Genomic DNA, 26,664 nt, shown 5'->3' with positions numbered 1-26,664 from the left:
GTACTTTCGCTCTTGTTGCCCAGGCTGCAGTACAATGGCGCGATCTTGGCTCACTGCAACCTCCGCCTCCCAGGTTCAAGTGATTCTCCTGCCTCAGCCTCCTGAGTAGCTGACACTACAGGTGCCCACCACCATGCCTGGCTAATTTTTGTATTTTTAGTAGAGATGGGGTTTCACCATGTTTTCCAGGCTGGTCTCAAACCCCTGACCTCAGGTGATCTGCCCACCTCGGCCTCCCAAAGTGCTGGGATTACAGGCGTGAGCCACCACACCCGGGCTCATGTCAATTTTTCATAGTAATCCCCATGTCCCAGCTGTCATTTTATTTCTAGAGCTAGACAAACTGTTCAGGTTCCTTGATTCTTTCCAGGGAGTTGGGGTGGCTCATGGGATTTTCTTAGGCTTTTGGTGTAGCATTAACACAATTTATTGTGAGATGTTGACAGTTGAGTATTTTGAGAAGAAAATTACATTATAAAAAACAACAAAGGCAACCAATTTTTTTTTTCCTTTTGTTTTTTGAGACAAGGTCTTGCTCTGTTACGCAGGGAGTGCAGTGGTGCAATCATGGCTCACTGCAGCCTCAACCTCCTGGACTCAAGTGATCCTCCCACTTCAGGCTCCTGAGTAGCTGGGACTACAGGTGCACGCCACTACTCCCAGCTAATTTTTTATTTTTTGTAGAGACAGGATTTTCCTATGTTGCTCAGGTTGGTCTTGAACTCCTGAGCCCAGGCAATCCCCCCCACCTCAGCCTCTCACAGTGCTGGGATTACAGGCGTGGGCCACTGCACTCTGCCAAAGCAACCAATTCTTTAGTTCTACACGGATTAGAACCTTCCTTTTCTTTGACATAATCCTTTTGTCAAAAGACAGTTTTACATAAATTGTTTGGCACCCCACTCCATGCCTGGCGCAAAGCAGATATGTAAATGTGTGCCCATGCAAGAATCAAATCCTTTATGTCAGTCCAGAATGAAGTAGATAAAACAAGAAATGCTTATAAATTAAGGCTTTGGTGGCAGGATTTAGGCAGCTGAGAAAGCACACCTTTTTATTCTTCACAAGCATCACCTTGTGAAAGATGCCTACGCTCTTAGGTCGAGAGAGGAAATTTAAGAATGAATACACGTTGGGCTAAAACTTCACTATATTTCATCCTAAGAGGGAACCAGACCTCGAAGTTGGGAAGGCTCTTGCTTATAAAGGGAAATGTGCCGTAATTCCTGTCATTTTACTTGGGTCTTTTAAAAACGGCAAATTCTCATCTTCCACTGGCTGAGAGTAAAAAGAAAGAAAAGCGGTAAAGACTTCTTTTTGTGCGTAGGTGGCCCCGGTGTTCACGCTGAATACAGATTTTTACACAATAAAATCTTAAATATCTCTACATGGAACGGAATCCATTTTTCCTGCCTCGGGAAGGATTTCTGCGCTCTCGGGTGAAGTTCCTGAAGCAAGGAACCAGTTCCCCTCTACCTGTACTCTCGAGAGGAATTCTCAGGTCATCTGAAACACAAGTATGGGCCAGGACGACCCATTCGTTCACGCGGCCCAGAGCTCTGCGAAACGGGACACGGCAGTGCAACGGGAACAACCGGACACCGAGGCCCCCCAAGGCTGAGGCCGCGGCAGAGGCGGCGGCACGGTGACGGGCGCGACTCCGGCCTTCCGGCTTTCTAAGGGGCCGCCCCGGGACACCTGAGCCCCGCGGGGCCGTGAACGCTCAGCACAGCTCCGGGCCGGAATCACGATCCAGCAGCACCGCGCTGGCGCTGGGAACGGCGTCGGTGACGGACCGGGGGCCGGAAGTGAAGGACGGGGGAGGACCTCTGCTTCCGGCGCCGTAACTGCTGCCATCTTCTCCGCGCTATGGCTGCGTTCAGCCGTCAGGTAAGCTCGAGCTGGGCGCGCGGGCTTCTCCGGGTCGCAGGCGGGCGGGCAGCGACGCAGAGGAACCGCGGCCGCCGAGTGTTTCACGGCCAGGTCGTGGAGCCCTCCCGGAGGTCCGTGCACGCTGACCTGGTTTTGGCATCCTGGACCCGTGGCTCTGCTCAATTATTGTGGGATATAGAGTTGACTTTTTTTTTTTTTTGAGACAAAGTCTCGCTCTGTCTCCAGGCTGGAGTGCAATGGCGCGATCTCGGCTCACTGCAACCTCCGCCTCCCGGGTTCAAGCAATTCTACTGCTTCAGCCTCCCAAGTAGCTGGGATTACAGGCGCCCGCCACCATGCCTGGCTAATTTTTGTATTTTTAGTAGAGACGGGGTTTCACCGTGTTGGCCAGTCTGGTCTCTAACTTCTGGCCTCAGGTGATCCACCCGCCTCGAATTCCCAAAGTGCTGGGATTACAGGCGTGAGCCACCGCGCCCGGCCTGAGTTGACTGTTGAACAAGAGTTTCAACTTCACAAGGAAGATAACATGTACTTTTCATTAAGAGGAAGCGGAATCAGCATAGAGGTCTTTAGGCTCATTGAGCCCAGTTTCCCGGGCCGCGCCCGCTGACCCCAGCGACTGCCCGGTGTTCCTGGCGGAGGGAGCATCTGGACAGGGGAGGCTGGAGAGCAGCCAGAGCTTGGGCTTGGCCGGGTGGCCCCAGGGCGACAATCGATGACGCTGGAGAAGGGGTTGGGACCGATGTGAAGGGTTTAGAGCAGGGGTGCCCCAACCCCCGGTACCGTCCCTTGCCTATTAGGAACCAGGCTGCACAGCAGGAGGTGAGCGGCAAGTGAGCCAGCCAGACTGTATTTACAGCTGCTCCCTTCGCTGGCATTACCGCCTGAGCTCCGCCTCCTGTCAGACCAGCCGCCTTAGATTCTCACTGGAGCGCGAACCCTATTGTGAACTGCGCCTTTGAGGGATCCAGGTTGCACGCTCCTTATGAGAATCTGATGCCCGATGATCTGTCACTGTTTCCCATCACCCCCAGATGGGACCTCCTGGTTGTAGGAAAACAAGCTCAGGGCTCCCAGTGATTCTACATTATGGTGAGTTGTATAATTATTTCATCTTCTATTACAACGTGAAAATAACAGAAATAAAGTGCACAACAAATGTAATATGCTTGAATCATCCTGAAACCCCTCACCAGTCTGTGGAAAAATTGTCTTCCATGAAGCCAGTCCCTGGTGCCAAAAACGTTGAAGACTGCTGGCTTAGAGTGCCTGGATGATTTGTGCATAGTTTGTTAAGCACCAGCCTGAACCACTGAAGACTTCTGAGGTCAACTGGAATTGTGTATGCAAGTTGACTAATTACTGTGACCCCTGAACAACAGAGGGGTTAGGGGCACCAGACCGCCCCCACACCAGTTGAAAATCAGTGCGTAACGTTTGACTCCTCCAAAACTCAACTGCTAATAGCCTACTCATGACTGGAAGCCTTACCGACAACATAAACAGTTAACACATATCTTGTATATATATATTGCATTCTGTATTCTTAAGCTAGAGAAAAGAAAACGTTATTCAGAAAATCATAAGGGCAAAACCCCGTCTCTACAAAAAATACAAAAATTAGCAGGGTGTAGTGTGCACCTGTAGTCCCAGCTACTCAGAAGGCTGAGGTGGGAGGATTACCTCAGCCTGGGGAAGTCAAGGCTGCAGTGAGCCATGATTGCACCACTGCACTCCAGCCTGGGCAACAGAGTGAGACCCCCGTCTCAAAAAACAAAAAGAAAATCCTAAGAGAAAATGTATTTACTATTCATTAAGAGGAAGTAGATCCTCATAAGGTCTTTAGGCTGAAGAGGAGGTGGAGGAGAGTTTGGTCTTGGTGTCTCAAGGGTGGCAGAGGCGGAAGAAAATCCACATATAAGTGGATCCAAGCAGTTCAAACCCTTGTTGTTCAAGGGCCAACTCTGTATCCCACAAGATTCTTCTCGTGGAATGAATTTAAGAACATGAATCTGGAGAGTAGTCTGAGGTCCAGACTTTTCTGGCACACATGACCAGGTGGCCTAGAAATAGTTTTTCCCTCTTCCTCCATGTCCCTGCTCCCATCCTTAAAGCTGCAAAAGCTAACAATATTGTACCTGCTTGACTCCCATCTCTGTGGCCTTGAAATACCCTGTTCTATGTGAGCTTCCTTCTCTGTAGGCTTAAGTTCAGATAGGATTTTGCAGATTGCTTATAAAAACTGTATGTTTGTGTGGAACCAACGCAGTAAGTACTCTGGCTCAAAAGTCTTATGGTGTCCATTACACTGGAATAGTGAGGAATTAATTGTCTTTTGGTCCTGTGTCTTACAGGTCCTTGACTGGCACCGCCTGATCCCCCTCACCTGGGCCTGTATGGCTAGGCAGACTCTTCATCTTGGAGAACAGAGAAGGACGACAGCTTCTTTGTTGCGCAAACTGACTACAGCCTCCAATGGAGGGGTCACTGAGGAGTTATCTTGTGTTAGATCCAATAACTATGTGCAGGAACCAGAGTGCAGGAGGAATCTTGTTCAGTGCCTCCTTGAGAAGCAGGGGACTCCTGTGGAACAAGGGTCCTTGGAGCTAGAGAGGGTCATGAGTTCCCTCCAGGACATGGGTTTCAGCAATGCCCATATTAATGAATTGCTCAGTGTACGGCGAGATGCCAGTCTTCAACAGTTGCTGGACATCATTTCAGAATTTATTCTCTTGGGTCTGAATCCAGAGCCTGTGTGTGTGGTCTTGAAGAAAAGTCCCCAGTTATTGAAACTGCCTATTATGCAAATGAGGAAGCGCTCCAGTTACCTGCGAAAGCTTGGGCTTGGAGAAGGTACAAGAAGTTGCAGATTTTGGCTGGGTGCGGTGGCTCATGCCTGTAATCCCAGCTCTTTGGGAGGCCGAGGCAGGCAGATGACTTGAGGTCAGGGGTTCAAGATAGCCTGGCCAACATGGTGAAACCCTGACTCAACTAAAAATAGAAAAATTAGCTGGGCTTGGTGGCACGCACCTGTAATTCCAGCTACTTGGGAGGCTGAGGCATGAAAATCGCTTGAACCCAGGAGGCGGAGGTTGCAGTGAGCTGAGATGGCGCCACTGCACTCCAGCCTGGGTGACAGCAAGGCTGTCTCAAAAAAAAAAAGATTTTATATAGTGTGAGAGGAGCCAGAGTTGGGGAAAGAGCAGCCTAAGGTGAGATGGATTAGGGGAGGTTTCTGAGTATGTCAGTGTTCCTGGAGAGGATTGTATAATTCGGCTTGGAGGTGAGGAATAGGAGTGGCTTTCTGTGCAGAATACATTTCGAGAGGGAAGGAGGAGGAGTTAAGACTAGAAGAAAAAATTGAGTGCCAGGGCAGAGACTCTTGTCTGCCTTGTTCACCGTGGGATCTTCAGCACCTAGTGCAGTGGTGGGCATATGGTATGTGCTTAGTGGGTTGATGCTGATATGTGATGTTGATAAATATGTATACATATAGCATTTGATGTTTAAATCAACATGAAATGGTCTTAGTGCTCTGTCTCTGTGATGTGATGTCAAACCAACATCTCTTGTAAAGACTTAGATTCTAGTCGAGTGTTTAGATTTACTCTGGAACATGAGAGATCTTGCCAGGTTCCTGGGAATACTCATGGAGTGGCCTTCCCTTCTATTTATCCCCCACTCCTGCCCCCAACAATATTCACATCTCAAGGATGCTCAAAGTTCCTTGAATCTCTTTAAGGGCCTTCTGGAGGAGTTGGGGGTCTCCAAGGACCCTTACCCACTTTGACCAGAGGAGTTCCACTATTATTTCTTTGCATTATTGACTCTTCCTGGTAAGATTTTTTTTGAGGCAGTGGTAGAAGGTTTAGGATCCACCATTTCACAGCATCTCTACAGGCCTCCTTCTCTAGAAGATAAGAAAAAGGTAGCCTTATATATTTTTCTTAACAGATTCTTACAGTGTAATCTAAAAGTCTAAATATATTATGTGTGGTGGTTATTAATTAGCAAACTCAGCACAGCCTTAAGAAATGAAGATAAACCTAAACTGAAATTCCTCACATATTAAGATAATCACTAACTCAAATGTTAGGAAAATTTTAATTAACAGTTTAAATAGTTGACTTTAAGTTTCCAATTACTGAATTTTGCTCAGCTATCCCTAGGAAGGCCTGGAATAGTCCCAGTTTACACCAGTTAGTGCGGTTTTAATAGGGCCTCTTTCACTCAAGGTGCCCTGGCTTGGAGAAGATACATGGTGACCCTGGTAACCAGGACGTCAGCATTGGTGTTGTGTGTCCTCATGATTACTATTATTGTTATTACTGTTATGATGACGATGGTGATGGAACTCCTTTTCATTGAGTTCAGCTTGAGAATGTTAGTTGTGAATGCTTCAATGACTATTTTATTATAGAAGGAAACATCAACCCAAACCCGCAATATGGAGGAAACTACTCTCCCATATTACTCTCTGATCTTTCCAGTAAATGCCTGGGAAATTCTTTTCCAAGTGAGGAGGACAAGAGGAGACCCAAAATACAAAGTTGGCACCTTTCAGGTGGGAGGCCAGAATAAAGCAGGAATATAGGGAGGGAAGGATGGTGAGTCTGAGGAGTGTCAGGAAGTCAGTGGGGAGATGTATCATTTCCATGGTGCTTCTGGGAAGATAGATCTGAAATTGCCACTTGCTCTGTGGAAGGAGAGGATCCTTGTTTGTTTTTAAATGTGGACTTAAATTGGGTGCAGCTAGCTCCTTGAGTTTCTGGAGTATCCTGAAATTATGTGCTTGCCTTTTTTGAATGTTCTGCAGGGAAATTAAAGAGGGTGCTTTACTGTTGCCCTGAAATTTTCACCATGCGCCAGCAGGACATTAACGACACTGTCAGGCTTCTCAAGGAGAAGTGCCTTTTCACGGTACAGCAAGTCACCAGGATTTTGCACAGTTGCCCCTCTGTTCTTCGAGAGGACCTGGGTCAACTGGAATACAAGTTTCAGGTGAGAATGACTGATAGCGTGATTAGCGTAGTTTCAGGTGAGAATGACTGGTAATGGGATTAGCGTAGTTTCAGGTGAGAATGACTGGTACCGTGATTAGTGTAGTAACAGCAAGTTTCTCAGGTTTTTCAAATGTAGTGAAGGTCAGTTATATGGATAAGAAGCCTCGGACACCTCATATTTGAGTGGAGGAAGTGAAAGACTAGATTCTCTGCATACATCAGCCAAAGAGAAATCTTTAATTTCTTTACTACAGATCAAACCTATTCTTCAACTTTTCTGCGATTAATAATGAATGATTCAGTCCTATTCTTAGAGTCTAAGTGGGGACTCTGAAATAGCTAATTTTAAAATAGCTGAAACCTTCCTGTCCTTAGAATCTATTTTGCATGTTGATTTTGAAAATGTAATTTTAACAGTTGTCCGATTTTTTGGTAATAATTATGACAACTTAGGTGGAATTTCTAGATGTTTTCTGAATGTTTTGCCTATTCTTTCCATATTCATCCTTTTCCTTCCCCATTTAAAGAAAAATACCACCTCTTCCTTCTGCCCCTTCTCCCTCCTGCCCCTTTTCCCTCCCACCCCTTTATTTCCTGCTCCATGTTTCTCAGGATGAATTTGAAAGTGTTTTGAAACTGCTGGCTGTCACACAAATGTCAGTATCCTAGACTGGGTATTCGCTGTTGTCAATTAGGCAATTCTTTTTGAATCCTTTTGAACAACTTAAGTTTTTATGGTTTATAGAATGATAGGTTTCAGTACTCTGTATCTGGGACTCCTAAGTGTGTTTGTGTCTTCCAGTATGCATACTTCAGGATGGGAATTAAGCATCCAGACATTGTAAAGAGTGAGTACTTGCAGTATTCACTAACCAAGATTAAGCAGAGACACATTTACCTGGAGCGCCTGGGACGGTACCAAACCCCTGATAAGAAGGGGCAGACACAGATCCCTAACCCATTGCTCAAGGACATTCTCAGAGTTTCAGAAGCTGAGTTTTTGGCCAGGACAGCCTGTACTTCTGTTGAGGAGTTTCAAGTTTTTAAGAAGCTCCTGGCTCGGGAGGAGGAGGAGTCTGAGAGCAGCACATCTGATGACAAAAGGGCAAGTCTGGATGGGGATGAGGATGAGGAGGATGAGGAGGACAATGATGAGGATGACGATGATGAGGACGACGACGAGGCCGAGGACAATGACGATGATGAGGATGATGACGAGGAGGAACAGCTGTGATGGAAGGGCTAGAGCGAAAGGGCCCAGAGATATCAAGGAAGCTTTTCATTCTCTTAAAGCTTTTGGGCCCTTTACTTGAATCTTCTCACGTTATTTTTTATTCTAAAACTGGTCTCTTGATGAAAAAAATTATAAGTCACCTGAGAGGCAGACAGATCAAACAGGAAACAGGAAATGCATGTTTGATCTGTTGTCACGTGTCTGTGGGGAGGGCCCTGTCCCATCCTGAATAAGATACTTATGTTGAGCTATTCAAATCAAGGGGACTCATTATATCAACAATTGGTTTTATTTTTTTCTCTTTTGAATATGTTGGTGATAATTCCGTGACAGTTGGAAGATGGGGTTCGTTCTTCCGGTTCAGGAATCACTATGTATTTCCTTCTTGTGATAAAAATAAAATTACGAGAAGGCAATGTGAGGTTTTAGTACATCATAGCACTTTATTTTATGAAAACATGTAGCAGATTTTCCACAAAAATGCTTATTTTTAGTCCAAAAGTATATTGCTTCATAATGGTATTCAGTGCACAGCAGAGTAAAAGAAGTTAATTCATGATGTACTGGTTAATTTTGCATGGCTTCTTAAGGCCAGCAAAATGCTGGCAGTTTTCTTTATCTTTGTGAAGAACAGGCCCTTCCTGTTCGGGGAAGTTGGCTTTTATGTCAGCTCTTGGCCAGTGGTCACTTCCAAGCCTGGTGTCTCCAGCCCTGTAGTCTGTAGTGCCAGACTGTGCTGGCCTGGAGAGTGCTGGGGCAGGTGGAGGCCAGGGAATGGTCCCATACAGTTATCTCCCCTGCCCTGGTTACAGACAGCTTCGAGAACCAGAGGAGAAGAGCATAGGGTCATGGAGCAGGTGGGCTGAAGCCAGGGCCACAGGGAGCAATCCGTGACCCCCCAAGGTGGGTGTGGGGGGGGGCGTGTCACCTTAGGGAACTCAGTGAGTCCGAAGAACAATGTGAAATGTTGGGAAAAGAGAAGAGGAATTTGATGTCAGCCGGGGTGATCCCTGAGGTGGAGGCCTGTCTCTGATGGCATGAGCTCTAAGAGGGTCCTGGAGGGTTGGTACATCCTAGAACATTCCAGTTAGCCCTCTTTTAGGGGAAATTGGCATAGGATTGATGCAGAAGGCATTTTTGATGATGGGACCAAAATTCAAGTCTCCTTGGTAGCATTCTAGGATCAGCTAGATCCTAGGATCTGGTAGATTGTAGGATTCTAGTGGGTAGAGGCCAGGGGTGCTATAAAGCATCCTGCAGTGCACAGGATGGTCCCACAAGAGAGGCTGATCCGGCCCAGAATGTCAGTGCTGAGCCTGAGAAACTCATCTAAGGCCTGGTCCACAACAGTAACGTGACTGTTCGCTCGTGACAACTTCAGATGGTAAATGGACTTAGGATTGTATTATTTTATTTAAAAGAAAAATAAGGAGCTGGTTTTTCAGCCGGGTTCCTTTCCCCTATGCACTGGAATACCCCTGGTAGGTGTGAGCTGCATGCAATTGTGGGGATTCAGCACTGAAATCTAGGTGCTTTTGTTTTCTCCAGCAGCCTCGTCTTACAGCGGTGACTGCAAAGAAAAAGACTTTTGTTTTGCAAAAGAAAAGCAGCTTGGTGACTCCGTCCACATCGCCACAGTTGAGTCAGATGGCAGTGGCAGTCCTTTGCCAGTGGAAGGAGTTCCTGCTTAGGGGAGGTGCAGGAGGTGAGCTGATACCTGAGTGGGGCCCTTGCCTGTTGGGTTCTCTACTGGAGGACAGTGGGCACAGCAAAGATTCCCTTACTTGTACCTGGCAGCCCACATGCAATGGGGAAAAGGGAGAGTTTGTCTTTATTGCCTTGCTTGGCCATAGGCAAAACTGTTTGGAAATGAGACATTTCACTGTGCCAGTGTTTTCATTTTCTCTTCCATTGTGGCATCCCGGTCACTGCCACCCTCCCTAGAACCTAGGCTGCTGTTGTTGTACCCAATCGGATGACTAAGTAGAATCCTCAGTCTGCACTTGGTTAGATGATCAGTCCATCCCGGTTTCATTAGCAGATGGGTAATTCAGCAACTCATGATTGCTTCTTTCATTTTGATAGAGAAGTAAATCTTTATGCTCCTGACAGTTTTCTGATTCTATTATTACTAATTTCCTTGGGTGGACTTTGAGTATTTTCAAGGAAGCCATTCGAGTTTGTAAAAGAAGCCACATGGGAAAAGCTGTGGTGGCCTCTTTGGAATGTTTCAAGAACGAACTGTAATTCCTGAGCACCAGGAAGTCTTTTTACTCGATATTTAATGTGGAAAACATCCCAGTGGGCAAGTCTTGTGACAGCACTTGGGACTCAGGAGCCAGTTCTTGTTGACACAAGGCTTCTAAGCTAACACTGGAGCATATTAGCATTTGCTGTGTGGCACCAAGCTTGGGACTCAGGAGCCAGTTCTTGTTGACACAAAGGCTTCTAAGCCAACACTGGAGCATATTAGCATTTGCTGTGTGGCTGAGGGGCTTGAGGTCCTAGTAGGGAGTAGAAAGTTTCCTAGTAGGATTCACCTACTTTTCCAGTGATATCACTCGATCTTAGCATCTGCTAGTAATGCTGTATCTTACATGGACAAACAGTGACAGGTCCCAGGGCTGCAGGAAGTCCGCAGTACGCGTTTGTGAACGTGGTTTCTCTCAGTTCACCCAGTGACCCTTCGCTGAGCTCGAGACCCTTCATTGAGCTCCACCTTCTGCTCTCAAGTGGGTCTGGAGCCTGGGGAACAGCTCGGGAGTACAGGTGAAACTTCTCGAATTGCCTGTTCCTTCTTTCTGAAAATGACAAATTGCAGAATACACAGACACATGCACATGAAATTTTAATAAAGATAAAAAGCCTAAAATATACTCAACTCTTCAAAAAACATTTTTATGAAAGAGGAAAGGAAGGAGGCCCTCTTTGTGGCTGGAATGCTGGCTCTGAGCAGAGTCAGGGTGACGCGGCAGGGCGCTGGCTTTCCAGCTGGGTCAGCCGTCGTGAGGCTCAACACTTGAGGAGGTGGGGTGGCTGCTTTGGTTGTAACATTAGCAGGGGGAAGACAGCTGCTTAGAAGCACGGTGGGAAGCAGATGTGGTGAAGTGCCGTACTGTTCTGCTTACGAAGATGGGGATGTCTAAGATCGTGTTTACTACCTGATAGCCTAAAACAGTATCACTTGAGTCATGGACTGAAAGGAACCTTAAACATTGTCCAGCCCAGCCCAGGTGTCCATCTCTGTTGCACTGAGACTTGTAAGGCGTCCTTGCTGCTTCGTGGCAGTGTGCCTTAGCTTTCCAAGCAGGGGTCTGGATAGCTTTTTCCATGAAAATTCAGGGGTCTTTGATACCCTTGTGACTTGTCATTCAGGGGATGGCTTCCACTGTTGAAGGCTGAAGCCTAGGTGATCTCATAGAACAGGGTTCACCAAATAAGGCCCATGGGCCAATTTGGCCACCACCTGTTATTGTAAATAAGTTTTGATTGGAACATAGCCGCAGCCATTCAATGACATGCCTGTGGCTGTGTCTGCGCTACTGTAGCCACAGGGACCTCTGGTCTGCAAAGCTGAAAATGTTTACCGTCTGACCCTTGACAGTGAAAGGCTGCCAGTCGCGCCGTTGTCTAAAAAAGTCTGAACTCCACCTTAGTGTTAACTAGTCCGTAGGATGGCTCGTCGACCTGCACGAGCGTCATAAACACGCTGGAGGACCAGAGCAGGGGCGGCTGTGTCTGCAACCCGGCATTCCTTCTGACATCACCTGGTCTCTGCCCTTCAGCCCCTGCCCCCGTCTCTGTTTTGGAAGTGGTCCATCACAGTTCCTTCTCAATTTGTTGGGCCTCGAAGGGAGAATTCTTTCTCTGGCTTTGGAGTCTAAGAACAGGTTTCTGCATACTGCAGAAGCGTGGCTGACTGACAGCCTCACGGATCCCGGGGAATGGCGAGCTGTCATCTCATCCGCAGAGACACAGACCACACCTTCAGGAACTGCAGCCTGGGTGAGGGCACAGGCTGCTGAAACGCATCGCAGGACTCACAGGTGGTTGGTCCCAGAGGGGTCTCTCAGGGCGGGCTGGTGTGTGCACAGGCCTGGCCATCTGTCCTCTAGAGGCCTGAGGAGAGAGGTCACAGAGGGGACTGACTCCAGCTAGGACCTTTTCTCTCAGGGTGTCCTTTTTCATCCAGTTTTTAGACCTCATCTTCCTGGGTGTTAGAAACTCGTGAGGTTGGTGGAGTGTAACAAGAACGTCTTAAATCCTTTGAAGAAAAAACAAAGTGAAGCATGAGGAGAATGACAGGCATTCCCACTCCTCTTTAAATGGGCTGCTTCCTGCTTCTCTTAGTGGCCCTCAGGGCCTCTGTCACCCAGAGGACCCCACGTTCTTAGAGCACCAGGATTCTACCATATGGCAGTGCACACGGGGAGGACCCCGCGTTCTTAGAGCACCAGGATTCTACCATATGGCAGTGCACACGGGGAGGGGCAGCCTCCACCGACTACATCCCCATCTTTAGGAACATGTGGGCTCAGCATTGCAACTTTTAAATGTGAAATCACAGCCTGTTCCTCTTTCCTGCCCTCCTCCTTCCGGTAACGACTCTGGGTCTTTTCTCCAAGGGCACAGCTGTGTCAGGTTGCTCTGGGTTGAAATGAATTCTCATGTTGTTCTTGGATGAGTGTCTGGGTGCGTGTGTTTCTGTTTCCTGCTTTTTTGTGTGTTGTCTCCATTATTTCAAGAACAGGTGTTCTATAAGTCAGTATTTGATAATTAGTTGGGGGTTTCTGATTTGTTTTTATGGGAGTGGATGTGCTAGGCAAGCTTTTAAAAAGATACATTAATATTTCAGGTGACTTACCACTGTATAAATATCTCAAACCCAAATTATGTTTGTGCATTCTTAATCCTAGTACAGTTAGGCACTGCACGATGAAGGACCGCGTGCATGACAGTGGTCCCATGAGATTACAATGGAGCTGAGGTCATAGCCATCGTACAGAATTCTTTTTTCTTTTTTTTGAGACAGAGGGTCTTGCTCAGTTGCCTAAGCTGTAGTATAGTGGCACAATCTCAGCCCACTGCAACCTCTGCCTTCCAAGTTCAAGTGATTTTCCTGACTCAGCCTCTTCAGTAGCTGAGATTACAGGTGCCCACCACCATGTCTGACTAATTTTTGTATTTTTAGTAGAGACAGGGTTTCACCATGTTGGCCAGGCTGGTCTCAAACTCCTGGCCTCAAGTGATCCGCCGGCCTCGGCCTCCCAAAGTGCTAGAATAATTCTTTTTGTGTTTGTGGTGATGCTGGTGTATACAAACCTACTGCACTGCCCTGTGTATAGAAGTCTAGCACATACAATTATGTACAGTACATAATACTTGATGATAATATGTGATGTTACTGGTTTACGTATTTATTATACTCTTCATCATTATTTTAGAGTGTACTCCTTCTACTTATAAAAAAAAGTTAGCTATAAAATGGCCTCAGGCAGGGCCTTCAGGAGGTTTCCAGAAGAAGGCATCACTGTCACAGGAGGTGGCAGCTCCATGTGTGTTACTGGGACACGATGTGGAAATGGAAGAAGGTGACATGGATAATCCTGCCCCTGTGTAGGCATAAAGCCAATGTGTGTGTGTGTGTCTTAGTTTTTAACAAAAGTTAAAAAGTAAAAAACAATTAAAAATTTTAAAAACAGAGAAAAGCACTGAGAATAAGGACAGAAAACAATTTTGAACATCCGTACAGTGTGTTTGTATTTTAAGCTGTTATTAAAAAGAGTTAAAAAGTAAAAATTAAAAATGTATAAAGTAAAAAGGTTACAGTAAGCTAAGGTTAATTTCTTATTGCAGAACTAATTTATTATTGTGCAACTGCCAGTCCTGCGCATTCCAGCTACGCTAAGTGCCCTGCCCAGGTATACCATTTTTTATCTTTTATATCGTATTTTTACTGTAGGTTTTCTACGTTTAGATACACACACACTTGGCACTGTGTTACGACCGCCTACAGTATTCAGTAACACGCTGTGGTGTGTAGCCCGGGAGCACGGGCTCTGCCACACAGCCTAGGTGCGCAGTACGCGGTGCCATCTAGGTTTGTTCTTAGTGTGCGCTATGATGTTCGCCCAGATGAAATTGCCTCACAAAGCATTTCTCAGAATGCATCTCCATTGTTAAGTGACGCTCGGCTGTAGGAAATTGCTTACAAGCCTGGAGTGTGCTTAGTGTGTGTGTCTTTGGAGGGTGAGGTGGGAGCGGGAAGTGATTCCCTCGAGTCAACAGGAAGTGAATGCTGCCAGCTACTCTCTTATGGAGAGACTTTCCACATCCGAAGAGGCAGATGCATGCACTCTGTCATGGCCAACTCAGAGCTCAAGTTCCTGCCATGTGCGGAGCTCCGGCCCAGACCTTTCCCCCAAGGTGGTGTGGACACTCTTCCTTTGGTGTGTGTGAGCCTATACCTGAAAAGCTCTTTTGCTGCTTTTTGTTTTTAAAGGTTCCTGAATGACATTTCTCCTTTATTTTTTTAGGCATGTAACAAAACATAGACCTGTTTTGAAGTGGCTTGTTACCCAAGGGTGCCTCACTCTCATCTGCACCACCAGGAAGGTGAACTGTGAGGGCTCCTATAAGGGGCAGGAGGAGCAAAGCTGTCTTAGGCCAACCAGAGATTCATCTTTCATGCAGTGACATGTTGATAAAAAATGATGGTCAGTATGAAACTGGTAACAGGTTGTAGATGGCTTTCTATGGTATATCCCAGTCTCTTGCAAACGATTGTGAAGAATGCCAGTGTTGTTTAAGATTCAGCAGTTTGTGTGGGGAGGTGGGGGCAGGATGGGGGTTTGGTTGCCAAAAGAGTTTGGGAAATGCTAGCTTAAACAAAAACGAGAGAAAGTTCCTTTCATGTCAGGATTTATGAATGCCTATGAGTCTAGTGTCAGTGACGACTTTCTAGTGACGGTCTTCAAGACTTTCTAAATATTAAGTGATCAAGGCCCCTGCCCCACTTTTAGTTCCAATAGAATGCCATTCACAAGATCTGGGAGGCACTCTCTTAGCCCTCTCCTGGAGCCCCCGGAATTTCTCAGCAGCCCAGGCCCTCCCGCTGCCCGTGGCCCCTCCTCCCAGGTGCCAGGTGGTCTTCCAGCCTCTCCAAGGGCCCACCCCCCTGCCTCTTCCTCCCACTGCAGCTGATCTAGGGGTTTCTGGGCCACATTTCCCTTGAGAGAGAGTGGGATTTGCCCTATCCACAGAGAGCCTCATTTCCACCTGAAGGTGTATTCGTCAGTGGCTAGACCAGGTTCATCTCTGTTTCCCCTTGGGGACTTCTGAAACCTTCCTGCCCGGGAGTCTGTAACACAGCAGCACAGGACCGCACTTCCTTTAGCAGTGCTGAGTAAGCAGGCAGCGGCACTCTGAGAGCCCGGGGCTGGGCAGTCGCCCCCCACTTCCCAGCAGCTCTGTGGTAGTGGGGCGGGAGCAGCAGGGACGTACCTTAAGATTTCTCCAGTGTCTGACTCTTACTTTGTTTCCTGAAATAATTAGAGAAAAGTCGTTTAATGAAAAAGAGACTGTGTACCTTGAATTCTACAGCTACCTCAGTCCAGGCTGCCTGCTGAGATCCTGTCTTTAGCTCACATACATTCCGCGGTGGGGGACACCATTAGTTCAGACACTGCTGTGGAGATTAGCATTTTAGTTTGTGTGCGCCCGCCTGGCTTGAGGCAGTAGTTTAGGAATGACAAGGCTAGAAACCTGGCTGGCTGTGAGTCAGAGAGAGAGAGGACGGACGTGGGAGAAAGCAAGCAAAAGCTACCCTAGGGAAGAGCCAGTGACATGCACAGGCCGAGCAGCACGGCTGGTGAGCTGCAGGCTGCGGCCTTGCCCGGACACTTGGTAATGCCAAACAAGTACGTGTGGCTACTCATTGGTCTATGAGGACGATGACAGGCTTCGACTCTGTGGTTTCTAAAGCATATAATATTCTCACGTACTTCTTTCAGCAAACCCCAAACAGTAGTAATTCTTGTAACTACCTTGAACCCTTTGTGGAAAGAACCTGGGTGTGAGTGAATAAAAAGTAAAGAGCGATGTGCTATATTGGCCATTAAATACTCGGGGCTGTCAGTAACACCCTGTGCTTCCCAATTGTAGCACCATGTTCTGTGTGAATATGCATAACCAGAGTGACCCCCCCCCCCAGCACCCAGCATGCCCGGCTGTGCCCCTCTGGGTATGCTCACATGCACATATATGGACATACAGTTTCGTAGCAGAACATGGCTGCCCAGGGGCTGCCTATCTGGGCGAGTAGACCGCCTGGCTCAGCCCACAGGCCTGCAGCATCCCATAGCACTGCCGCCCTTGCCCCATCACCCTGTGGGCTACATGCAGGACACGGCATGGGCCTGCTCCCCAGAGGCACCTGTTTGGGGTCTTCTTGAGGCTTGTGCTTTCACAGCTCTCTTTGAAGCAGATGTCTTGGTGAACTCTGTAGACTCTTTTATACCTGTTGTCACAAGAAAGCTTTGTAAAACCAGACAATGAAGCAAAATGTTGCCAACTGCTTAACCTAGGCTATGTGAACCCACAGGTAAACCTGAAGGTGTTTGAGGGAAAAGCTGCTATTTTCTGAATGAAACATGACCTCCTATTGATGTATTAAAATGTCTAACATAAAGGTCATGTGATTTGTAACAAATTTATTGCATATACAGTAATATGCATAAAATAAACCCATTTTAATGTGCATTCTGATGAGCAGTGACAAAGGATATGGTACTAAAAATAAAATGTGAAATGTCAAAGACATGTCAGTGCTAGAGGCAGCCACCTGGCCGGAGGCCTGGGGAAGGTATGGCCTCGCTTTTCTGTTTTTCTGGGTATTTCACAGAGAAGTTTGAGGAGTGTTGGGGATTCGGGATTCGGATGTAGGCATTGTAGAACAGGAGACCCGATTTCATCTCCTGCCTCTTCCATTTATTAACCAGGCTACTTTGAGCAAGTCTCTTCAAGTTTTAAGCCTCAGTTGCAGGTAAAAATGGGACCTACTCATACCATCTCTCTTACAAGTTTGTAGATAATAATGGATGGGAAGGCGTTTTGTCTTTTGTTAAAGTTCTCAAATGTCAGAGCTGTTTAAAAGGGAAATCCAAGGAGTTCAGCAGGCAGAGCTCCAACTCATATGCTAAGTCTCATAGAACCTTTAGGATCTAAAACCTGTGGTAAGACTTCCATTTCTGGACATGAAAGAGTAACAGAAACTGGAATTAACCTCCCAATGTGAACAACCAGAGAACTGGACAAAATATAGTAAGTAACTGTATGTCAGATGTTAGAAAACAGACAACACGAGACTGTAATCCCTGAGAGAGGAGAAACAGATGAGATGAGTCCTGTGGTCAGCCTGGAATTCAGCCTAGAGAAGTTTTTGGACGGCATCACAGAGAAAGGGGATCCAAGCAGTGGTCACACTGAGTTGAGGAAACAGAGATTGAAGTTGGGGAGACAGAGGCAGCTGGAATTTGTGGGGCAGAGTACTGAAGAGGAGGGAACTATGCAGAGGAGGAACTCCAGAATCTGTGTAGGGTCCCCTTGGGCCTGTGGTTGGAAATAAAGCTGTGCATGCATAGGGTGAATCCCCACAAGGCAAAGAAGAACTACTGAGGAGTTGAACGATTTCCAGAGCCAGAGTAGAGAGATCTTGTTTATTAGGCCATCCATAGAAACCCCAGACAGGGCCAGGTGCGGTGGCTCACTCCTGTAATACCAGCACTTTGGGAGGCCAAGGCGGGCCGATCACTTGAGGTCAGGAGTTTGAGGCCAGCCTGGCCAACATGGTGAAACCCTGTCTCTACTAAAATACAAAAATTAGCTGGGCATGGTGGTGAGTGCCTGTAATCCCAGCTACTTGGGAGTCTGAGGCAGGAGAATCGCTTGAACCCAGGAGGGCGGAGGTTGTAGTGAGCTGAGATCGCTCCACTGCACTCCAGCCTGGACGACAGAGCAAGACACCGTCTCAAAAAAAAAAAAAAAAAAAAAAAAAAGAAACCGCAGAAAGGCCATGCCATAGAACTAGGGCAAAATTAACCCCAGAATAAAGGCTACTCCAAAGCCACCTAAAACAAGCCTCAGAAGGATCAAACTATACTCAGATAATGCCTTGCAGAGAAAAAACATTCTTGAAAAGAAAACAAACAAATCCAGCGTCAGTAACATAAAACTTACAATGCCCAGCATCCAATAAAAAACTATAAGACATTCAAGAATCATTTGAATAATCAAAAAAGTGACCCATAACCTAGAGAAAAATAATCAAATAGAATAAGACCCAGACATGAGAGTGATGACAGAAATAGCAGATGAGGACCTTAAAATATCTATTATAAATTTGTTCCACATGTTCAGTGAGCTAAAGGAAAATATAAAGATAATGAAGATAGAAATTGGAGCATCTAAGAAACAACTAAATGAAACTTCTGGAGATGATAAAACACAGTATTAATAAAACTTTTGTTGAACAGGATTAATGGTAGATTAGATGCTGCAGAAGAAAAGATCAGTGACCTTGAGTGCACAGCAATAGAATCTGTCCAAAATGAAAAGATTGAAAAAGTTGAGAAGAGCTGCAGTGACCTGTGGGACAATATCAGTCTAATACATGCATAACTGGAGTCCCAGAAGTAGAAGAAATGGAGGGACAGGAAAAATATATGAAGAACTAATGGCAAAAATTTAACTCAAGAGAATCAAAACGTAGCCATACCGAAGCACATCATAATTAAATTGTCCAAAAACAGTTATAAAGGGAACACATAAAAGGGGCAGGAAGACACATTCCATACAGTGTAACACAGGTAAGAATGACTGCAGTCTTCTTGTCTGGAACTATGCAAGCCAGAAGTCAAAGCCATGACAACTTTTAAGTCATGAAAGAAAAAAATATAACTGTCAATCAAGAAGTCTGTATTCAGCAAATATATTCTTCAAAAATGAAGGTGAAATAAAAATAGTTTCAGACGAAAGCAGAGAGAATTCATCTCCTGCAGACCTGTGCTATAAGAGATGTTAGAGTTAAGTTCTTATGGCAAAGAGAAATGATGCCAGATGGAATCCTAGATCTACAAAAAGGAATGAAGAGTGCTGGAGTCGGCAGGCAGATGTGCAATAAATACAAAATACTTTACTTTCAATATCTAAAACAAGATAATTTTTGAGTGCAAAAATAACGTATAGTGCAGTTCACAGCATATGTGGAAGGAAAAAGTCTCATAATAATTCAAAGGATGGGAGGGAAGTGGAAGCTTGATGTCAGCCGCTGCCATGGACACTGAAGGTGTCTAGTAGTGATTAAAGGTATGCGGCGTGAAGTTGAAGATGTGTATGGTAAATCCTAGACACTGCTGGCTGGGCACAGTCACTCACGCCTGTAATCCCAGCACTTTGGGAGGGCGAGGTGGGTGGATCACCTGAGGTCACGAGTTTGAGACCAGCCTGGCCAACATGGTGAAACCCTGTCTCTACGTAAACTGTCTCTACTAAAAATACAAAAATTAGCAGGGTGTGGTGGCAGGTGCCTGTAATCCCAGCTACTCGGGGGGCTGAGGCAGGAGAATTGCTTGAACCCAGGAGGCAGAGGTTGCGATGAGCCGAGATCGCACCATCGCACTCCAGCCTGGGGGACAAGAGGGAGACTTCGTCTCAAAAAAAAAAAAAACAAAAAAATCCTAGACGCTGCCATCATATTGAACTCGTACAATAGTAATTAAAGGTACATTGTGTTAAGGTGAAGATGTGTATGGCAAATCCCAGAGCAACCTCTAAACAATAAACCTAAGAAGTATAACCAGTAAGCCCATAGTGGAGGCAAAATGGAATCCTAAAAAGTAATCCAAAATTAGGCAGGAAAAAAGAAAAAAGGAACAAAAAGCAGGTGGGAAAAATAGAAAACAAATAGTAATATGGCAGTTTAAATCCAACCACATCAGCCATTATGTGGAAGGTAGTGTAAATGGTCTAAATACTCCAATAAAAACCAGACTGTCAGACTAGATACCAAGCAAGACCCACCTCTACGTTAAATACTAGAAAGTCACTTGAAATATGCAGGTAGGTTAAAAGTGAAAGGATAGAATGCTTTCAGGAAGTGAAGGGTCTTCTTGTTGGATACTTGGTGGTCACCAGCAGGCACTGGTGTAACTAAGCACAGCGGGAAGATGGCAGATACTGTGGATTCGGACTCTCACTGCATAGAATCCGAATCAGTGGGCTGTCAACACGGCTTCCCAAATCCCAACACAGATTAGTATCTCATATGTGTTCCTGCTACATATTACACCTGGCTTCATGTCCAAGCTCTAATGAAGCTTCTACCCTTGCCCGTCTACATCCCATTCTCCACAGAGCATCCAAAGTAGTGTAATCGAACATGTCACTCTTCTGCTCAGAACCCTTCAGTAGCTCCCCATTTCATGCCGGACAAACACCAGAGTCTTTCTGTGGGTCTCCATGGCCCCGAGGGTTCCCTGTCCCTCACCTCTCACCACTCTCCACTTCTCCCCCAACATGCCAGGGACACTCCTGACTTAGGGCCCTGGTAACTGTCCTCTGGCTCTCTGGAACGTCCATCCCTCCTCCATGTCTGTTCAGCATCGCCCTCTCCAGGAGGCTGCTCTCTTGCTGCACCAGCCCCTGCCCATCCCCAGGAGGCTTGCCCTCTTGCTGCACCAGCCCCTGCCCATCCCCAGGAGGCTTGCCCTCTTGCTGCACCAGCCCCTGCCCATCCCCAGCAGGCTCTCCTAGTCTCATCCTGTCATCTCGTCCTTTTTCCCTTTGCACTCACCACCTGCCACACCACACACCACACACTCACTGCTGTCTATTGTCTGTCCCCTCATCTGCAATGAACGGGTCCTGAAGGCAGGGCTTTGGTCTGCTCTGTTCCTGATGTGTGCTGAGTATCTAGAACAGTGCCTGGCACACAGCAGGTGCTCAGTAAGTCATCTGTTGACTAAATGGACAGTGCCTGGCATACAGCAGGTGCTCAGTAAGTCATCATCTGTTGACTAAATGGACTGTGACCGACAGAGTCATAGAGTGTTAGCAAGAAAGGACCTAAGAGATGGGCTGGGCATCTCTCCCTCCACAGCCCATTTTGGAGATGGGGGGCCTGAAGCCACATCATGAGTTAATGGCAGAACTGGGGCCGGCATTCTCATGAGCTGTTTGTTTTTCCAGGGGGCTCTGAGGAAGAGAAGAGAGGAAGGTCACATCAGTTGGCTCTGCCATCCAGTGGGGACTGGGCTGATGTGTGGGATGGAAGGCCTGGGTGGCTGATGTGTGGGAAGGAAGGCCTGGGGGCCTGGGGACCAGGAGCCTGCGTTCTTCTCAGCCCCTGCTCCTGAGCTGCATGGACTTGGGGCAGTTATTCGGTTTTTCTGCCTCAGCTGCCTAATTTGTGACATGGAGGGAATCGATGGTCAAAGCAAGTCCCTTCTGTGACTGCAGCCATCGTCCCTCCTCAGGGTTAGCTGGGTAGCTTTGAGACAGCACTTTGAGGAGTCAAGAACACACGACAAATGCGGTAAGGCGGAGGACAGAAACCAACTTACACATGGTGACAGACGCCTCCCTCCCAGACTGGAAAGGACTTTGTCTCGGAGAACAGCCTTGTGCAGGGGCGGGACACCTTTATACAGGCTGTGACAAAGAAGGGCAGTGGCTCACCAGGTGCTCCTGACGGCTCCTCCTGCCCCTCCTGAGAGGCCTTGCCCAAGGGAGAGGGCCCGGGGTCTGCAGCTGGCTTCCTCTAAGGCCGGGGTGGGTTGGTATTGTGGAGGTGGGGAGTCCCTTCTCCTGACACCGCTCTGGCTGGGTCAGGGAGCCCTCCGAAGCTGTGCCTCGCATGCTGTGGCTGTTCTGACCCGTGACGGGCAGCACCTCTCATCCTGGTGCTTGGGGCAGCAGCGCAGCCCCTAGGGGCTCAGGGGTCAGCCCCGTGCACCAGACTCCCTGTCTGGCACCTCATGGTTTGGAGGCTCCCGTGGCAAACCCAGCGGTGGCCCAGCAGTCCTAGGCTGAGGCACAGGCTGTGTTGTAAGGGGCGCCCTGAGGCCAAGCCCCGACTTACCGAGCTCGCAGCGTCTGCCTTTGAACCCTGGCCCGCAGTCACAGCTGTGGGCGTCTGTGCCCGGCACACAAGTGCCTCCGTTCTGACAGGGGTTTTCTGAACAGTTGCCAGGGACGTCTGGAAACAGAGGTCACAAGAGGTTAGTCACTGGAACCCCAGGACAGGCCTGCCTCATAGACATGTTGCTGTCCCTTCCTCGATGACCTGACCTGATGCAGGGTGGCCGTGCACTCCTCTGTGGTGTGCTGCGGTGGCCTCCCAAACGCCTCTGGGCCCTAGAGCGTGGTCCCAGTTCAGGTGTTGAGAGAGAGCAGAGGTGAGGAGACAGGCCGCAGTGTGCTCGGCCCTGACCTCATTACTGGAAGGAAGGAAGACAAACAAAAACAAGGAAGAGGAGAAGGAGGAGGGAGAGGGAGGGAGGAGCGGGGCCTTCAGTGCTGAGCCCCCACTGGCCTGTGGCCCCTCCCCACCCCTGACCCTTGCTGGCTTTGCCCCTGAACACGGTTTCTGCCGCTTGGATCCTGAGGCCCCTCCTGGTGCTCTAATGGATGTGACTTACTGCTCACTTGATCCCACCCCTGTGTTTCCTGTAAACTCTCATTAGAGAGAGGTGCTTGATAGGATTTAGGTTCAGATGGTCTTTGCAGGGCTGCTGCTCAGGGATGCGTGTGCACCCCCAGCCAGCCCAGGCGGCCTGTGATGTGTCCAAGTCCCACTAGAGTGACACGAGGACTGGTCACTGGTCCAGTGCTGGCAGCCTGACCAACCCAGAATAAAGTCCCCACGGGCCTTGCACCTGATGGCTCGAGCAAGAGATCGAGATCCCTGATCCAAGGGCTGTCCTCTCACAGGCCTGTGTCTGACCCTGTCGCTCCTGCCCTCACCAGCTGGAGAGTGGTCTGTGAAGACAGGCTTTCCCTCACCTACCCCGTAGTCACCCTGGACTGGTCCACACAGGCACGGCAGCGTGAAGGCTCCATCCTGCTCCTTTGCTTGTGTGCCTGCAGACCGAGTCGGTCCTCAGCAAGCTCCAAAGTTGCCCACTAGGTTGCTTCTTCTTTCTGAGCATCACGATGAACACAGAGATATTGGTATATTTCATGGGCTTCCGTCCATTGCTGTCAGTTGTTTTCCTGATGCTCAATTTATTCTGTCTTTGGACAGCGGGAGCCCTTCAGGTTGGCTCCCCGCCCTCAGGACATGGTTTGCTCTTTTGAAAGCTTGCTTGCTTTTTACACAACATGTCCTGGGCTTATTTTGTCCACATCCTGCTTCAGTCTTGGAATCACCCATTTCTCCAAAGATCACTGGCTTCTTGGTGAGAACGAGATCTAGAGCCCACAGCCTGGCACTCACACTGCTCCCTATTATGAGATGTCACAGCTTCAGGCCTTTCAATGAACAGAACTAGAAAATTAGTTCTGTTTATTATTTAAAAAATAAACACATTATGAGTTCATACTAATATTTCCATTTCAAATTAACAGAATCAAAAGACAAACAAGATTTTATTTATTTATTTTGAGATGGAGTCTTGCTCTGTTGCCCAGGCTGGAGTGCAGTGTCGCGATCTCGGCTCACTGTAACCTCTGCCTCCTGGGTTCAAGTGATTCTCCCACCTCAGCCTCCCGAGTAGCTGGTGCTACAGACGCGCACCACCATGCCTGGCCAATTTTTGTATTTTAGTAGAGACGGGGTTTCACCATGTTGTCCAGGCTGGATTCAAACTCCTGACCTCAAGTCATCTGCCCGTTTCAGCCTCCCAAAGTGCTGGGATTACAGGTGTGAGCCACTGCGCCCAGCCAAAACAAACAAGATTTTTAACTTCTTTCATTTTACATTTTTAATTCTTTACACTGAAAATCTTGGTGGTGTTAACAATTATTTTCTTTATCCTACCATATACATGCAATCATTTCAAAATAACAATTCAAGTATTATTACTAACATTAAGATCACTGAGTATAGCCTAACATTTCTTGGCGATGCTTTTTATCCTTAGACCATATTCCATTCGGGGTGAACAGACCACTCTTATTAAAATCGCTTGCAATGATGTTTTTTTCCTGTGTGGTTACGCCATCCACATGATAACTAGGTTTACTTATTTCAGTATGTTTTCAATTTTTAGGTGTTGCCTTTTCTTTTTATTGTTTTTAAAACCTTTTTTTTGGTTCTAAAGTCAAAACTGTAAAACAAGGTTCATTCAGAGAAGCCTCGCCAATCTCCAGTCCCATTATGCAGTTCTTTCCCTCCTCATTTGGTGAACCATCTTTAATGTTTCATTTCTTTATTAAAATGAGGACAAAATTTGTATTTCCCTTCTCCATTTTCCTACACAAAAGACAACATACTGAAAACATTGTTCTGCATGTTACTTTTTTTTTTTTTTTTGAGATGGAGTCTCACTCTGTCGCCCAGGCTGGAGTGCAGTGGGGCGATCTTGGCTCACTGCAAGCTCCGCCTCCCGGGTTCACGCCATTCTCCTGCCTCAGCCTCCTGAGTAGCTGGGACTACAGGCACCTGCCACTGTGCCCGGCTAATTTTTTGTATTTTTAGTAGAGATGGGGTTTCACCGTGTTAGCCAGGATGGTCTCGATCTCCTGAACTTGTGATCCACCTGCCTCGGCCTCCCAAAGTGCTGGGATTACAGATGTGAGCCACCGCGCCCGGCCTTTTTTTTTTTTTTTTTTTTTTTTTTTAAGATGGAGTCTTACCCTGTCACCCAGGCTGGAGTGCAATGGTGCGATCTCGGCTCGCTGCAGCCTCCGCCTCCTGGGTTCAAGCAATTCTTCTGCCTCAGCCTCCTGAGTAGCTGGGATTATAGGCGTGTGCCACCACGCCTGGCTAATTTTTGTATTTTTAGTAGAGACAGGGTTTCCCTATGTTGGCCAGGCTGGTCTCGAACTCCTGACCTCAAGTGATCCACCTGCCTCAGCCTCCCAAAGTGCTGGGATTACAGGCATGAGCCACCGTGCCTGGCCTGCACATAACTTTTTTTAAGCCGGCTTTATTGAGATAATTCATATAACATAAAATTCACCCAAAGTGTACAATTTATTGGTTTTAAGCATATTCACAGATACAGGCATCCATCAGCACAATTTTAGAACATTTTCGTGACCTCAGAAAGAAACCTTGTACCCTTTGGCTGTTACTGCCTTCCCCATCCCCTCCACCCTCCAGTCCTAAGCAACCGCTAATGTACTTTCTGTCACTAGGGAGCTCCCTCTGCTGGACTTTCATATGAATGGAATCACAGTACATAAGAGTCTTTTGTGTCTGGCTTCTTCCACTTAGCATGATGTTTTCAAGATTCATCCATGTTGTAGCATGCAGCATGCTTCCTTGTTTTATGGTTGAATCATGTTCCACTGAGTGGATATGCCATGTTTTGCTTATCCTTTCTTTTCTTTTCTTTTTTTTTTTTTTTGAGATGGAGTCTAGTTCTGTCTCCCAGGCTGCAGTGCAGTGGCACGATCTCACCTCACTGCAAACTCCACCTCTCGGGTTCAAGCGATTCTCCTGCCTCAGCCTCCCGAGTAGCTGGGACTACAGGCGCCCGACAGCACGCCCAGCTAATTTTTGTATTTTTAGTAGAGACGGGGTTTCACCGCGTTGGCCAGACTTGTCTCGAATGCCTGACCTGGTGATCTGCCCGCCTTGGCCTCCCAAAGTGCTGGGATTACAGGCATGAGCCACCGCGCCCGGCCACTTTTCCTTTCGTTAGTTGATTGACACTGTGGTGGTTTCTACTTTCTGGCTTTTGTGCTGTGCTGCTATGAATATTTGTGTACAGGACCTCATGTGGACATAGGTTTTCATTTCTCCTGGGTATATACCTAGGAGTGGAATTACTGGGTCATGCGGTAACTATTGGTTTAATCCTTTAAGGAATTGCCAGACTGTTTTCCAGAGCAGCTGTACCACTTTACAGTCCCACCAGCAGTGTAGAGGGTTCTGATCTCTCCACGTCCTCACCAATGCTTATTATTATCTGACTTTTTAATTCCCGCCATCCTAGTGGTTTTGATGTGTATTTCCCTGCTGACTAATGATGTCAAGGATCTTTTCGGTGTGATTACTGGCCATTTGCATATCTTCCTTGCAGAAATGTCTCTTTAGGTCCTTTGCCCCTGTCTGAATTGGGTTGTCTTTTTATTGTTTAGTTGTCAGAGCTCTTTATTTTAGATATGGGTCTCTGATCAGGTATGATTTGCCCATGTCTGAATTGGGTTGTTTGTCTTTTTATTGTTCAGTTGTCAGAGCTCTTTATTTTAGATGCGGGTCTCTGATCAGGTATGATTTGCATGTTTCCTCCACTCCACAGGTTGTCATGTCACTTCCTTGATGGCATCCTTTGAGGCACAGAAGTTTTAAGTTTTGATGAAGAGTAG

At 47.2% G+C, this 26,664-nt stretch overlaps 2 protein-coding genes across 34 annotated transcripts in view; one reads left to right on the top strand and one right to left on the bottom strand.

The window, feature by feature from the left end:
• Positions 1-26,664, top strand: part of MTERF4 (mitochondrial transcription termination factor 4) — a 64,019-nt gene continuing 37,355 nt past the window's right edge. For 2 of the 26 annotated variants that reach the window (XM_063791010.1, XM_063791011.1), the window contains exons 1-5: positions 1-1,890; positions 4,248-4,746; positions 6,314-6,457; positions 6,710-6,894; positions 9,679-9,835. In XM_063791010.1, coding sequence (XP_063647080.1) covers positions 1,870-1,890; positions 4,248-4,746; positions 6,314-6,457; positions 6,710-6,894; positions 9,679-9,835 — 1,006 coding nt within the window. In that variant the 5' untranslated portion in view covers positions 1-1,869. The other 24 variants (XM_054679697.2, XM_054679698.2, XR_010149976.1 and 21 more) reach the window with 23 other exon arrangements.
• Positions 8,549-26,664, bottom strand: part of SNED1 (sushi, nidogen and EGF like domains 1) — a 100,626-nt gene continuing 82,510 nt past the window's right edge. For 6 of the 8 annotated variants that reach the window (XR_010149974.1, XM_063791005.1, XM_054679685.2 and 3 more), the window contains 5 exons: positions 22,268-22,384; positions 21,750-21,837; positions 16,565-16,648; positions 15,634-15,671; positions 8,549-12,394 (listed from right to left, as the gene is read on the bottom strand). Coding sequence is in view for 7 of the 8 variants with exons in the window: in XM_063791005.1 (XP_063647075.1) it covers positions 15,635-15,671; positions 16,565-16,648; positions 21,750-21,837; positions 22,268-22,384 (326 nt within the window). In the remaining variant the exon portion in view is untranslated. Of the gene's footprint in view, positions 12,395-15,633; positions 15,672-16,564; positions 16,649-21,749; positions 21,838-22,267; positions 22,385-22,476; positions 22,626-26,664 lie in introns of those variants that run through there. The other 2 variants (XM_054679683.2, XM_054679687.2) reach the window with 2 other exon arrangements.

The sequence above is a fragment of the Pan troglodytes genome, chromosome 13 (genome assembly GCF_028858775.2).
Source record: "Pan troglodytes isolate AG18354 chromosome 13, NHGRI_mPanTro3-v2.0_pri, whole genome shotgun sequence".
In the NCBI taxonomy this organism is placed as follows: Eukaryota; Metazoa; Chordata; class Mammalia; order Primates; family Hominidae; genus Pan; species Pan troglodytes.
This window is presented reverse-complemented; position numbering and strand designations above follow the sequence as displayed.